The 14,508-nt window shown below is 57.0% G+C and overlaps 1 protein-coding gene across 5 annotated transcripts; it reads left to right on the top strand.

Annotated features, from left to right (window-relative positions):
• Positions 1 to 959: 959 nt before the first annotated feature.
• NTAN1 (N-terminal asparagine amidase) lies at positions 960 to 14,272 on the top strand. Of its 5 annotated transcripts, none has more exons than XM_043560476.1 (10): positions 960 to 1,142; positions 7,525 to 7,627; positions 7,704 to 7,769; positions 8,041 to 8,149; positions 9,786 to 9,859; positions 10,999 to 11,052; positions 11,552 to 11,605; positions 12,458 to 12,555; positions 13,417 to 13,530; positions 13,931 to 14,272. In XM_043560476.1, the coding sequence occupies exons 1-10, from the start codon at positions 1,062 to 1,064 to the stop codon at positions 14,108 to 14,110; spliced, it is 933 nt and encodes a 310-aa protein (XP_043416411.1). In that variant the 5' UTR covers positions 960 to 1,061; the 3' UTR covers positions 14,111 to 14,272. The 5 variants fall into 5 exon arrangements, with proteins under 5 accessions (XP_043416411.1, XP_043416413.1, XP_043416412.1 ...); XM_043560478.1 differs by having other exon boundaries at positions 982 to 1,142; positions 13,774 to 14,272; XM_043560477.1 differs by having other exon boundaries at positions 986 to 1,142; positions 12,428 to 12,555; positions 13,774 to 14,272.
• Positions 14,273 to 14,508: the final 236 nt, after the last annotated feature.

Raw genomic sequence — 14,508 nt, 5'->3', positions numbered from 1 at the left:
GTAGCTGTTTGGCTACCTTGGGAGAAAGTAAGCAGGAAGCCCTTTCACGGGAGGGTCTTTTCAAGGCAAAGACAACTTTCACTTCATCCACATTGATTGCCTCCTTGGTACCCGCTAAAGAGGCCTCACCTGGAGAGGTACGGACAGCGTTTGCCCCCTGCCAGGTGTGGCTTATTATGGTGGCTTTTAATTCTTGGTCCCAGAATCCCCTTGCGATGCCGTCGCAACAGTTCTTGTTCTGTGAGGTGGCTCTTCGCTTCACCACTAGTTTTGTAAAACTGCGTTTTGGTTAAGGTATGGTGGAGTCCGGTGTATTTAAGTGATATTTCCAAATCTCAGGACAGAGAGCCCCTAGGTCACGAGCCTTGCGCCGGGGTACCTGTCCTTAGTAGGGACTGGACGGTACCTCGTCGATGTTTACTCCCAGGACTCTTGGCCCATCAGTGAGTGCCTGCTGTACGCCGAGCAGCAAGTGTTACTGATGATTTCTAAATCATCAGTGGGGCTAGACTCTGTTTTCGCGGTTTCAGACGGCTTACGTTTATTCACTGAACACAATCCTATGGAGCAGCAGCACAGCAGGTTCCCCAGCTCGGATTAACGTGCTCAAGGTCACAATGAGGAGTAGTAGAGCCGTGATCTTGAATGGAGGCAGTCAGACCCCAGAGCCCGTTCTTGGGCCGGGACGGTTAGCTGATATGTGAACTAAGACTGAGCAGGGGGCACCCGGCGAAGGCTCTCTTCCAGAGCCCAGCTGCTACCCCGGCTTTGACGCCCACGCTTTCGGGACTACATTTCCCAGCGCCCCCTGCGGAGGGGGGCGGGCCGAGGGCCGGTCTCCCGCGTTTGGACTACATCTCCCATAGGGCCTTGCGGCCCACCCCCGATTTCCTGAACCGCGCGGACCTGCACCGCCCCCGTGGGACTTCACTTCCCGGCGGCGCCCGCGGGGGGGGGGCGGGGCGCGCCACGGCGGGGCGGCCCGGGGGCGGGGGCCGCGGGCGGCCCGGGGCTGGGGAGGCCGCCGCCTCCCTGGGCCTGCCGGGGCGGCCGCCTCCGCGATGCCGCTGCTAGTCGAGGGGCGGCGAGTGCGGCTGCCGCAGTCCGCGGGGGACCTCGTGCGCGCCCACCCGCTTCTGGAGGTGAGCAGGGCCCGGGGTGGGGTGGGGGCTCCGAGGAGGGCCCGAAGGGACCTGCCGGACGCGCCCGACTCTCCTCACCCCGCCGTCTCCAGCCGCTCTTCCCGAGGCAGGGTTTAAACTTGGCGCAGCCGAGCCGCTCTCGGCACGTCGGGAGCCCCGGCCGCCGGCAGCGATCTTATGCCTTCGCTCGAGGCATCTGTGGGGCTTTCACCTTCCTTGGGCCTCCGAGGGCACGTGCCGAGGCCTCTCTTTGCCGGAGGAGGGGCTGGCGGCCCAGAGAGGTTAGGCGGTTTGCCCGAGGTCGCACAGCACCGCGGCTGGAGGGTGCCCGGGGACTCTCGACCCTGGGCAGGCGGGTTCCCGCTCCGAGCCGGGTTTGCCCGTTGAGGCCAACCGGGGCAAGGGCCCCTGCGCGGGGGCTCTCACGGGGGCCCACACACCGCGGGGAGCGGCTTCCCCCAGCGGGCTTCGGGCAGGGGCACCCGGCCGCTCCCTCGGGCTCCCCTCCGCACGGGCCTCCGGGTAGTATTTTTAGCCGTAAGAAAGGGCCCTGCTTCTCCCCAGCTGAGCCGTGTTCAGGACCACGCCCTGATGGAAGGGTTTGGGTTTTGTCTTCCTGCTTTTGTCCTCAAATAGGTCTCCGAACCCCTAATCCGTGCTTGTGCAGAGACAGTTTGGAAAGGGGTTCTTGAGTCCAAACCTTCCCCTTGTCCCGGATCTAGTTAGGGGGAAATCAGTCAGTTCATTGATTGGAGGGACATGCTGAGCCTCCACTGTATGTTGGGCGCCGTGTTGACCTCTTTCCTACAATCAGGGTGGACTGCTTTATAGCCTAGTTAGAGGGTATGGTTTCTAATCACAAATGGCTCGAATACGCAAACTGTTAAGTGCCCTAAAGGAAGAATGCCCCTTTCCCCTCTGAACTGGGAAGCAGAGGAACTTGACAGTCTGTAGGCTCGGAGAAGGTATTTTTGAGGTTTCCTCTGGGACCCTTGAGCGGTTTGTAATCACTTTGTCTGCATAGGTGTTTGTTGTGTTTTTTTTTTTTTTTCTTTTTTATTGTCCCTTGATCTGTCCCCCAGAATGTAAGCTTCCTGAAGGCAGACGAAGTATGTGTCACTGTGTGTGTCCTCAGAGCCTGGGGCAGCCGCTGGCAATGAATCTGCACTTTGTAATTTACTTGTTATATAAACGAATGAGCACAGTGACCCCTGAAAATGACCTGAAGGCTGAGGAGTTACCGGGAAAAGGGGACCACGCTGTGATTCGCAGCTTCCATTTCGGGAAAACAGGAGGCACCTTAGCCAGCACCTCCTGGGCACTTAGCCGACACTAGGCCCTGTGGTAAGCACTTTCCTTGGGCCACATCGCCGGCACATTGTGAAGGAATGAAGTCCCAGTAGGACTCACCAAGGGGAGAAACTTTCAGCTGCCTAAGGAGTTAAGGTGACGCTATCTTTATGTCTCTTGGGAAGTTTCTGTGATAGAAAGATCAGTGTCCAAGGCAGCACACTCCGTGTGGGGGTGGGGTGGGGGGGGGAAGGGATGTGACAGGCCAGGGTGGCCTGCCCTCTTGAAAGGAAAGGCCGTGTCCTGGGGGCCGATTTGCATCACAGGAACCTGGGGGACGGGTCACTTAGCAGTCTTAGGGAAGAAGGATGGACGCATGGGAGAGATTCGAGTGGGGAGGAAGGAGAGAACATTCTAGGTGAGCAAGGAAGACTGCCACCGAGCGCAGGGAGGAAGCGCCCCGAGGGCAGGTGGACTGGCCAGATTCCTTGGCGCAGAGAGGGTGAGGGGACGTGGAAGGTAAACCCAGGGAGGTGGGTCGCACCCGGATTAGAGGGGTTTTGGTGGATCTTTCAAGGAAGAGGGGGAGATGAAAAGTTTCATGGCTTGTTTTCTACAAGTCGCGTGTCCCCTTTGTAAGAGAAAAGAAAACAGAAGTGTCACAAAGAAGAAAAAAAAATCATCTGTGAGCGTTACCGTTATTCATATTTTGGCAAACACCCTTCCAGAGGTTTTTCTTTGTGTGGGATGACACCCTTCTAGACACGAGAGCATACTACCTCTTCCGTTCTGTGATGTGTCTTTTTCACGCCACGCAGCCGGTCACATGCAGGACCAGCGGTTACTAGCCTGTCCCTAGCCACGCCCAGCACAGAAGAGTCACGGCCGTGACGCGGTGGGACTTGCCCAGCCCCCGGGAGCAGGCGCCGTTCCCGCTCCCATTTTTACAGATGAGGACTGTGAGGCGCAGAGAGGTGGAAGCGGGTTGCCCAAGGTCCCACGTCCCCAAAGAGGCGAAGTCCCCATCGGGACCCTGGCAGCGTGCCTTTGAGTCTAGAACGCTGCAGTGCTCAGTGCGGTGGCCCCGGCCACGTGAGGCGATTTTCATGTAATGACGGTGAAAGAAAATGTAAAAATCACTTCCTCAGTCCTACCAGCCACCTTCCAAGTGCCCCACAGCCACGTGGGGCTCGTGGCTACTGTACGAGGCGGGGCAGAAATAGACGGCTGCCGTCACCACACAAAGTTCCTCTGGGCCGTGCTGTCCGAGAGCCTTTGCTCTCAGCCGGTCACCGGATGCTCGGCCGGCCAGCAGCGTTGGCTTAAGTGTGGTTCCGTAGAATTCCGCGATACGAATGCGCCGCAACTTAGTTCCCGCTTCTAAGCACGGAGGATATTTATAAATCTGCTGTGTTAGAAACAGTCACGGAGCTGAATCTTTGTAAACCCCTGTAATTATTCCTGCGAGTGACATCGCTGGACTCCAAGGATTTCTGAGCAGGAAAGGGGCCGTGACAGAGCCGTGTGTTGAAGCAGTGATGCTGGCAGCCACCGGGGAGGGCAGCATGGACACGGGGGACCCCGGGGTCGGGACCCGGGCGGGCCTGGCGACAGCCACCCACGACAGACCTGCCGTCCGTTAATCCTCACACGACCTGAGGAGCAGACGGCACGATCCCCTTTTCCCGGAGGAGGAGAATGTGAAGAGCGGACGGAACAGAGCAGCAGGGGGAAGGGGCACGTGATCGTTTGTCCTAAGTGCCTGGGGAATTAGGGGTCCTCAGGCCCCAGCCCCACGCCAGAGGTCACGTGTGGACAGCCCGTCGGCCAAGAATGGTTTTTTACAGGTTTAAGTGGTGGGGCTACAAAAATCAAAAAAACACTATTTCAGGGCACCTGGGCGGCTCAGTCGGTTAAGTGTCTGACTCTTGCTTTCAGGTCAGGTCAGGTCATGATCTCAAGGTTGGGGAGTTCGAGCCCCGAGCCGGGCTCCGCACTGAGTGTGGGGCCTGCTTGGGATTCTCTCTCCTTCTCTCTGTCTCTGCCCCTCCCTCCTACTCTCTCTCTCTCTCTCTCTCTCTCTCTCAATAATTAAAGAAAACCGTTAAGAAAAAATAGTATTACTTCGTGACATGTGAAATTCAGTGAAGTTAATTCAGATTTCCGTGGCGCCCATAAATCAAGTCTTTTGGGGACACGGCGACATCCGTTTGTTTACGTGTTGTCCCTGCTGCTTTCAGGCTACACAGCAGAGCCTAGTGGTTGCAACAGGAGACCGCACCCCAGCAGAGCCCAAAATAGTTCCTCTCCGGCCCTTTTCGGAGGAAAGTTTGCTGAGCCCCGGCCTAGGAGGGCAGCGCCGTGGGGCAGGAGCTGGGAAGGGAGGGACTACTGGACAGGAGGCTTTTTTCATGAATGTTAGTGTCCGGAGAGTATCAGAGGCCCAGAAAGCTGGCCGGTATTTCGGGGAGGGATGGGAGCTGACGGAGTAGCTCTCTGTGTTTTTCCACAGAGGAGAAGTTGGCTGAACTTTTTTCATTCCTTAAAAGCGGAAAACCAAAACAACATGTTCTTTTCGCTTTGCGGCATCATCTCTGCTGATAATTTATGCTCCTGTCTGTCTGGGACACTGGGGGGGGGGGGAGGGTGAAGGGGGGGAAGAGGGTGGGGAGGGCGAGGGCGGGGGGAGCTGGGCCGTTGGGATGTTTGCTCTCGGGCACGCAAGTGGCCGTTCACGCGCACACATGGCTTTGCCTTTGGGGTGGTGGCCCCAGCGTGGACGTCTGTGGCCCCCATTGGCCCGACCCCCCCCCCCCCCGCCCGCCCCCGCCCCCAAAAGCACAGAGGCCAAGGTAAGTGTCCCGGGGCTAACGGAAAGGAAAGTGCGCGCTGTCCTGCGTCTAATTTCGAATCAAGGTGAGGTGACGAGCGTGTGACATGCAGAGCACCCGGGAGGCGAGGTGTTTACCGAGTTGCAGAACCGTGAGTCACGGCCAGTTCCTCCCTGACCGCTGCGGCCGAGCCTGGCCGACTGACACGGCAGCTCACTTACTCCCACTTACTCCTTCTCGTTTGTTCTGTGGAGGAGCCGCCGTCGTGCTAATGGCTGCCTTGCTTCCAGTTAACGAGAGTTTATTAAGAGAAGAAAACTCTGGGTAACGAATCAAGCGATTTTTTTTTTTTTAATATATCTTGTATCTTATTATTGATTAAGCAAGTGCCAGCCTCACTGGGCACACCATGCTCAGCCGTGGCGAGCGGCCCGTGTGAGACCGTGAAGCCGGGGTCTTGGCCAGACCCCACCTACCTCCTCTGGGTTTGCGCATTTGGGTCGCAGTCTGTTCTTTGAGTCGACTTGTTGCAAGTCAGGAGGAAGTAGTGACCCGTCTACGTACCCCGTGTGATGTAATTTCTTGTATTGATCTGGCATTTTTGTGTTTTTTAACATTTTAGTTTTGAGAGAGAGCACCAGCGGGGGCAGGGCAGAGAGCGAGGGAGACACAGAATCCGAAGCAGGCTCCAGGCTCCGAGCCACCAGCACAGAACCCGATGCGGGGCTCGAGCCCATAAACCGTGAGATCATGACCTGAGCCGAAGTCGGCTGCTTAACCGACTGAGCCACCCCGGCGCCCCAGTGTGGAAGACTTTTTAAAAAAAATTCGAATCACAGTACAGCTGACATACAGTGACCTGTTAGTTGCAGGGCCACGGCGCGGCGAGTCAACGCTTGCACCCATGACTCAGGGCTTCCTGCGTAAGAATTTCTGCCAATATGAAGTGAGAGAAGGTTTGGACACCTGATTCCAACACAGCCTTTTCATGGATTTGCTGATTTAGGACGGGCCCTTTCTGCTTGTCTGCCTCGGTCACGGCTCCATCATAGCACATTTACGGAATCGGGACAAGGCGAGAGAGCAAATGCTAACGCACTCAGTCTGTCCTGTCTGACCGTGGCCGTGGCCATGCGGGTGAAGCTCCACTTCCTCCCACGTGGCAACACTTGAGCCTTGTGATCATCACCGCAGAGTTATAACTTTTAAATTTTTGTGACATTTATTCATTTTTGAGACAGAGCGTGAGCGGGGGAGGGGCAGAGAGGGAGACACCAAATCCAAAGCAGGCTCCAGGTTCCGAGCTGTCAGCACAGAGCCTCCGACGCGGGGCTTGAACTCACGGACCACGAGATCACGGCCTGAGTCAAAGTTGGACGCTTACCTGACTCAGCCACCCAGGCGCCCTTATTTTTATTTTATTTTTTATTTTTTTTTTCCCAACGTTTATTTATATTTGGGACAGAGAGAGACAGAGCATGAACGGGGGAGGGGCAGAGAGAGAGGGAGACACAGAATCGGAAGCAGGCTCCAGGCTCTGAGCCCTCAGCCCAGAGCCTGACGCGGGGCTCGAACTCACAGACCGCGAGATCGTGACCTGGCTGAAGTCGGACGCTTAACCGACTGCGCCACCCAGGCGCCCCTGGGCGCCCTTATTTATAACTTTTAAAGATTTTTTTTTTTTTTACACTTTTTGTCAGTTTGCATTTCAAAACCATCTTTCCTAGTCTTCATTTTTCCTGACTGTGCAGTAGCGTGAGTCTCTTCGGCGTAACTCACCTCTGTCGTTCCGAGCCACCCGGGTGTGTGCGTTGGTGGGGGAGGGAGGTTCCCCGGTCCAGAGGTCCAGATTCCCAGCGTGGGGACGACCAGCTCAGGGGCAGGGATGGTGTCCGCCTCTCTTGCACAAGCGCCGTGTTTTCGGAGCCGGCCGGGCCCTCGGGCCGACGGTCGGCTTCTCTTCCCAGGTGCAGAGCCCTGGAGGGTCTCTTGCGCTTGAGGAGAAAGGCCTGCACTCTGGTCCCTCAGGCGCAGGCGGAACGAAGCCCGGGAGCTCACCGTCTCCTTTGCTCCGCCTCCCCCCACCCGTAGTGGCCGTAGTGGCCGTAGTGGCCGCAGCCCCGTTCCCTTGGCCTTTCTGCCTGGTGGCACCCCACAGAGCCTGTGTCTCCCGCCCAGGCGCACGTCGGGCCTCGCCACCCCTCTAGGTACCCAGTCATCACTAATTTCCGTCCCTCTTTTATCTTGTTTTAATCGAACAGGAAAGAGCCAGACTTCTCAGAGGTCAGTCTGTTCAGCAAGTGGGACCCCAGGGCCTTCTGTATGTTCAGCAAAGAGAGCTTGCAGCGGCCTCCCCGCAGGATGGTAGGTTAGGAAGCCGTGAATCGGGCATCACCTCCCGGGGCTACTGGATGTTTCATTTTCTCTCTTTTCCAACCAGGCTCCATCTCCATCCTGGGTTCTGATGATGCCACCACCTGTCACATTGTGGTCCTGAGGCACACAGGTACGGCGAGCGAGAGGAAGGGCAGCGTTGCGTCTCTGCCCGTGACATTGCTGGTGTCCTGCCCGCAGCCGGACCGTGCCCCCCCCCCCCCCCAATCTGCATGGCATCTCCCTGGTACCCGGGTCAGAAGGGCGGGCGGGGCAGCACAGATCCTTCTGGGTCTCCTTCCAGGGCATTGACAGAGGAGGCGTCTGAAGGGATGGGAGTAGATCTGGCTCGAGCACGGAGCCCTCACCCGGAGTAACGTGAGTCATTCCCCCTTTTGCCTCAGGTAACGGGGCCACCTGCCTGACCCACTGTGACGGAAGTGACACCAAAGCGGAGGTCCCCCTGATCATGAGCTCCATCAAATCCTTCTCCGACCACGCTCCATGTGGAAGGTGAGCGCCCTGTTCCTGTGTCCCGTGGTGCCGGGCCCTGCGCTCTGTCACGTAGAGGGGACGGCCGTGGCCACCGCATGGAAGGTCACCGCCACGGCGACCGGCTCGTTCGTTTGGAGCCGAGCCGGCACAGCGTCGGTCCCTCGCCGGTGGCCGTGGAGCGAGCAGACCGGGTGGCGGGTGCAGGCTGGCCTGCGGATGAAGCTTTGACTTGGAACCTCAGCTTGTGTTTCTGCTCCCGTATCGTGGGATGCTCGCTCACGCGTCAGCGAATCCCAGATGCCTTCTCTTCATTCGTTCGTTCCGGCAGCTGCTTGTCAGGTGTTTTCTCCCAGGGGGAGCTTATTACAGGTTTCAGGGCCATAGCCGTAGCCAGTAGCCAGACACCTGCCCCCGAAGTGCCCTGAAGCAAGGAGGCCGGCAGGAACCCACCGTGGCGGGGGGAGGGGGGTGCGGGTGAGGGTGCATTTTCCCACGGTGGCCCGTCAGGTGGCCGCCCCCTCCCAACAGCTGTCACCCTGGAACACAGGGGACCTGGTCCCACGGCTGGGGGAGAGGGGCCCCCCACACACACCTGTGCCCCCTCCTGCCCCTCGCTGGGGAGAAAGTCTGGGGTGGCCACAGAACGGACTAGTCTGGTCATCTACACGTTCTCAGAATCCTAGGGATTTAACAAAAATAATAATAAAGCCCTTCTTCCTGGTGTCACCAGTGTCACATAGGCCGGGCCAGCAGTGTCATTTTGCGCTGGGCCCCCTAGTGCGGTGCTGAGACGTGGCAGGAGGGATCTTTGGTCTGTCCATGGAACGCACGTGGTTGTGCCTTCCCAAGACTGGGAAGGCAAACCCGTGGCCCTGTGTCGAGCAAAGCCGTGGTGACCGCGGCTCGTCTGGCCCATTCGTGTTTGTGTGGGGCCATGTGATGCTTATCCTCATGCCAGTTCTGGCTGGTTCGGGTTCCTCCCTTGGGTTGTCCCAGGCTGTGGACGAGGGGGCTCGCAGACAAGGGGCGGGGGGGGGCAGAATACAGGCTCAAGCACAGGAGTTTGAGAGCTGTGCTGTGCTAGTGTGTGCAGTGACAGTCCCCAGAAGGGCCACCCCGGGGGAGTAGCAGGGTTCCCCAAACCTGGAAAAGCTGGTGTGGGGGGGTAAGCATGGCCTGTAGAAACCGACCTGGTTCCCATCTTGAAATTGGGAGGCGACAGTTCCTGGCTCCGGGTTTGCTGGACAAGAGTGAGGTGAGCGGTCCGCCAGCCCCCCTTCGCGGCCCTGCACCCCGGTTCCCCTTAGGCTGAGATGCCGAAGAGGTTTCTCGAAGTGCGCCACAGCCCTATTCTAACCGAGGGGAGCGTCTTAAACTCTGCATCGGGGCCTCTCGTGTGCAGGCGCAGCTCCCGTCTGCCATCAGCGCCCCCGGCCGCGTCCCCAGCGGCTCGCGCGGCCCTGGCAGCCTCCCCCGTTTCTCCCAGTGCCGCCCAGACGCGTCCTCCCCGCCGCGAGGCACGGAAGAGGCCCCGGGAGGAAGCGCCGCTGCGGAGCGCGGCTTCGTGGAGGTGGAGAACCGAGGTCCCGAGCAAAGCCAGGGCGCCCCGCGGCCGGAGTGCTGGCCTCTGACCACCGTCCCGTCTCTTTGCCAGGCTGGAAGTGCACCTCGTGGGAGGCTTCAGTGATGACAGGCAGTTGTCACAAAAACTTACTCATCAACTTCTTAGTAAGTTCACGGTTTCCCCAACTTTGATGAAAACTTGCACCCGCTTTTGTTTGGATCAAAACGTTACTTAGTGCACAGCCTCTCGGGGCAGCTGCTGGGAGCAGCCTGACTGGCTCGGCTTGGACTCGGACAGAGGGACCGAGCTACGATTCAGGGGCCAATGGGAGGGGGACGAGATTTTCCTGGAAACAGTAGTCGACACGGTCCAAGACGGTAAACGCTAGCGGTGAATAAGATGGTGAGCAGCCCTCTGGGCAGTGATGTCCGTTTTAACCTGCAGGAAGGTAAAACGCTAACGATGCCACCTTTTCCCGTTAAATTAGCGAGGATTCAAAAAAAGACCTCGTTCTGTGTTAACCGCAGCGAGGCGGGCCTACGCACCCAGCACTGGAACATACGTTGCTGTAACCTGTCGGCAAAGCAATTTGGCCCCGTGGCCTAAGTCTTAACAAGGTTCCTCTCCTTTGCCCTGGTAATTCCCCTTCTGGGAATCTGTTCTAAGAAAATAATCTGCAGTGTGCACGGAGATTCATGCCCAAATGCGGGCGGAACATCCTTTACGTTAGCAAACAGTCTGATGTCCGTCAGCAGAGAAATTGTTACGTAGCCATTAAAAAGTACTTGGGAAGAGGTGAATCGCACAGGAAAGCACACGTGGCCGCAGAGTCAGGACGTAGTTGTCTAAGAGGCACGGGGTCGGCAGTACACGGACGGTAGGAAAGAAACACGGACTGTTAACTGCTGGGGTTGTGGGCATCAGAAGCCCATGTCCTTGTACTGTGAAAGACCCGTGTACTTACACTTGCCTGTGTTTTCCACGGTTTTTTTTTTTTTTTTTTACAGTGATCAAGTTTTTAGAATGGCTGGTAGAAAGAAAAAAAAGTTATTTAAGTAAGGGGTAAACATTTTCGGAGTCCGCTGTCCCCACAAACCCCTGAGAAGGAAGAGACGAAGGGATAGCTTTGGTCACAGTTTCCTTTGGGCTCGAGGCTAGGGATGTGCCCGTCACCCGGGTTCCCTGGCGTCAGTTCACAGGAATCTGGCTTCCGAGCATGGGCCGGGTTGTGGCGGGACGGAGAGGGCCCGGCCCCATCTCGACTTGACATCTCTGACGTCCACTTTGAAACTTTTCATTGTAGGTGAATTTGACAGACAAGAAGATGACATTCACTTAGTGACGTTGTGTGTGACCGGTAAGTTCTGCCGTCCTTCCCCCAACAGCCGGCGCCCTCACCCTTAAAGCAAGACCTCGTGCATGAGCCCCTCAGCCACAGGAGAGCCCCCTCCGCCCTCTGCAGCCAGTGGCCGGCCCGCCCCCCAAGCCCAAATCCCGCTCGGCCTCCGATGACATCCCGACCCCCACCCCCTTCAGCGCGGCCCCTCTTTCCTTCCTCGGGATTTTCAGACGCTTCCTCTGCTCCTGGGAAGGAGCCACCCACCACCACGCGCGGCTGGTGGCTGAGCGTGTAGGGAGCAGGGAGGCGCTGACTCGGGACGCGGCACTCGTTTTGGTGGAAACCTGACGGCTCCGGTGGGACCTGGCAGGGAAACAGGAACACGGTCCCTTGCGTGTCCTTTTTCCTCCCGTTGCAGTGTGGGCTCCCTGTTGGCCTCAGTTATAGAAAATGAAAGCAACTGTTCAGTTTTTCTTAAAAATCACTCCTTAAAAAGCATTTTTCTTCGTTTTGTTAGAACTAAATGACCGGGAAGAAAATGAAAAGCACTTTCCAATCATCTATGGCATCGGTAAGTAGTGCATTTCTTGGAGGCCCGGAGGCCGGGCTGCGCTCCCAGGGCCATCTTGACCCTGGCTCCCTGTGCCCCACCTGGGGCCCCGGGCAAGCAGCTTGCCTTCTCTGACCGCTGCCCACACAACAGAGATGTCCGCTCTCTATGGCCACCGGGGACGGACGAGGTGGCGGCCGGGAAGCGGGGCCGTCTGCTCGCCCTTCTCCAGCCAGTCTCCGGGGCTGGGGCCGGGCAGGGGGTCGGTCCCCTCACACAGCGGGGAGCCTGGTGGGGTCCGGCGGGGAATAAGGGTCCTGCTAAGGAGAGAGCAAGCCAAAGGCCAGAGCAGGCCAAGGAAAGGCCAGAGCGCTCTCCCGCCGCAGCCCCGGATCCCCGGAGGGGAGAGCCGGTGAAACTTCCACCCGATGTGCGATGGCCGAGCGGGGCGCACAGGGGGTCACCGTACTACTGCCTGTAGCCTGGCAGAGGTGCGTGGCGGGAACATGCCCCCACCACCACCAGACCCGGACAGCACCCCAGGCCCCGCTTCTGCCCCCGGCGCGGCCACGGCGCTGGCCAGGGAGGGTCGCCCTGCGCCGGCCTGAAGAGCTGGTGCTTCCCCGGGGGAGGAGGTCGCCCCTTGGTCGGGCCGGGGCCCCAGCGGACACGGGCTTGGCCGTAAGGTGGCGCTTTCCATCTGCACAAAGGGGAAGCCGCAGCTGCTCAGCGACAGCGGTCCAGCCATACCCCTCTTCCCCTTCTTGGGGCGACCGGCCACGTTTGGGCACCCGTGGCCGTAGACGTGGTGCGGCTGTGCCAACTTTCCACTTGTGCCTTTAGTCCATGCGGAGGACCTCTTTGTCCCCACAGCGGTCAACATTAAAACTGCAGAGATTTACAGAGCCTCCTTCCCAGACCGAGGCCCGGAGGAGGAGCTGCGTGCCGCCCGAGCTCTGACAGGAGGCCCAGTGAGTGAGACCCTCTGTGCTAAGGGGAAAAAAGGGGCGTCCCGCTCCAGAGCCTCACGTTTTATAGGCGTCAGGAACAAAACGTTTGTTTCTTGCAAGCTAGACCCCACTTCTCCGCTTTGAAGGCAGAGGTGTGAAAAGAGAGAAGGTGCATTCAGATTTCTCACTGATGGAACGTTGACATTTTCGTTGGAGTGTGTGCGTTCACGGTGATGTTTTGCCAAACCTTTAACGTTTGTCAGATGCCTTTGCTGTTTCTCGAGCAGGGTAATAGCCTTGACTTAGCTAATATTCAGAACTTGCTTTAGTCTCAGGAACCAAAAGCCAGGGTTGCTGGTTAAGCTGAAAACTACCATTGACAAATCGGGGGATTCAGGGAATTGACTGGCAAATAAGCACTTTCCTTGCTCCTGATGGGGCAGCCGGCACTGCGGGCTTTTAAGTTGCAAGGTGATTAGTTGCTGGGGCATAAGTAATGAGGAGGTGTTTTATGTGGCATTGAGGACCGTGGACTTGAGCCACACACACCTGGGTTTCTGTCCCAGCTCTCATGCTTACCGGCAATGTTGCTGTGGGCAAAGTGCCTGTCAGTTCTGAGCATCAGGTTTCCGACCAAAGTAGGAAAAATGCCGTCTTCCCAGAGGACTTTTGTCAGGACTAAACAAAAGCACGTACGTTACTCCCAAAGTACAATAGCAGACACACTGGAAGGACTCCATAAGTAGCGGCTTTGGTTATTAGACCGTTTAAAGCAGCTCATCCCCCCACGTTAACGTGGGACTGCGCTGGAGCTTGCACTAATGGTGGGGTTCGAGAAGCAGAGAACGTTCCTTGAAATGTCCTCGAAATGTTCTTTTTCAGATGATTAGTATTTACGACGCAAAGACAGAACAACTTCGTATAGGACCGTACTCCTGGATGCCATTTCCACATGTGGATTTCTGGCTGCAGCAAGATGATAAGCAAATACTAGAGGTGAGAACTTACAGACTGGGGCGGTCTTAAATCTCCGCACCCTGGTTTCTTCATCTAGAAGAAGAAGACGGGTTTAGGCGAGAGCACAGCAGCCTTTCCTTCGGTGGGTGGGATTTACTTTTAGGATGCCTTCGGCAGACCCCATTTAACCTCTAGATCAGCCGAGAATAAGTAAGGTCCTGGCCGGGCATTTGCATGGGTCGAAGGAGTACACAGCCGACTGCTTTTTCCTCGTTAATGCAGTACACTTCCCGTCTTCCGTAACTTTACGACTTCTGTGTACGTGGTGACCTGAGACCATCCCGACTGTTTAAGAACCCGGAGACACTTCGACAGCTTTGTCAAGAGGGTAACAGAGCCAGCTTATTCCTCTCTCAGACCCAGAATCTTGTTTTTCCAGAACCTCTCCACTTCACCTCTGGCTGAGCCACCCCACTTTGTCGAACATATTAGATCTACCTTGATGTTCTTAAAAAAACACCCATCTCCAACCAACGCACTGTTTCCCGGAAACAAGGCTCTCCTCTACAAAAAAAATGAAGATGGTTTATGGGAAAAGATCCCTTCTCCAGGAAGCTAAACACGGGCATCACCAAAGAGCAACTTTTGGCCTGAGAGACACCACCATGGGGACCGTGGGGCCTGGAAAGAATACGAACCAGAATCCGCATCCGCTGAATCTTAGGTCTCCTTCCTTACTGTCCTTCAAATGACTTTAAAAATAAAATCTTATTTTCGCGAAGGCATTTGTCGAGGTGTGCTTTCTGCTTTGCCGAAGGGGATGCCCGGCCTTGCCTTTCGGCACCGTGGGCCCAGGAGGAGCCGCCTGCCGCGTGATCCTGCAAGCCGCTGTCTCAGACTTGGGGTAAGTGGTTCTCTTCCTGCTAAGTTAGGGAATCAAGGGAACATTATACATAAGCTTGTTAGAAAAACGGTATTTCAAATGCAGCAGGATTCCGTGAGAACGTATCCATCTCA

The sequence above is a fragment of the Prionailurus bengalensis genome, chromosome E3 (genome assembly GCF_016509475.1).
Source record: "Prionailurus bengalensis isolate Pbe53 chromosome E3, Fcat_Pben_1.1_paternal_pri, whole genome shotgun sequence".
Lineage (NCBI taxonomy): Eukaryota > Metazoa > Chordata > Mammalia > Carnivora > Felidae > Prionailurus > Prionailurus bengalensis.
This window is presented reverse-complemented; position numbering and strand designations above follow the sequence as displayed.

Coding starts and splice junctions, on each gene's coding strand:
- NTAN1 (XM_043560475.1), top strand. CDS start 1,062: ATGCCGCTGCTAGTCGAGGGGCGGCGAGTGCGGCTGCCGCAGTCCGCG. Junction 1,143..7,524: donor GCGCCCACCCGCTTCTGGAG/GTGAGCAGGGCC, acceptor TTAATCGAACAG/GAAAGAGCCAGACTTCTCAG. Junction 7,628..7,703: donor AGCGGCCTCCCCGCAGGATG/GTAGGTTAGGAA, acceptor TTTTCCAACCAG/GCTCCATCTCCATCCTGGGT.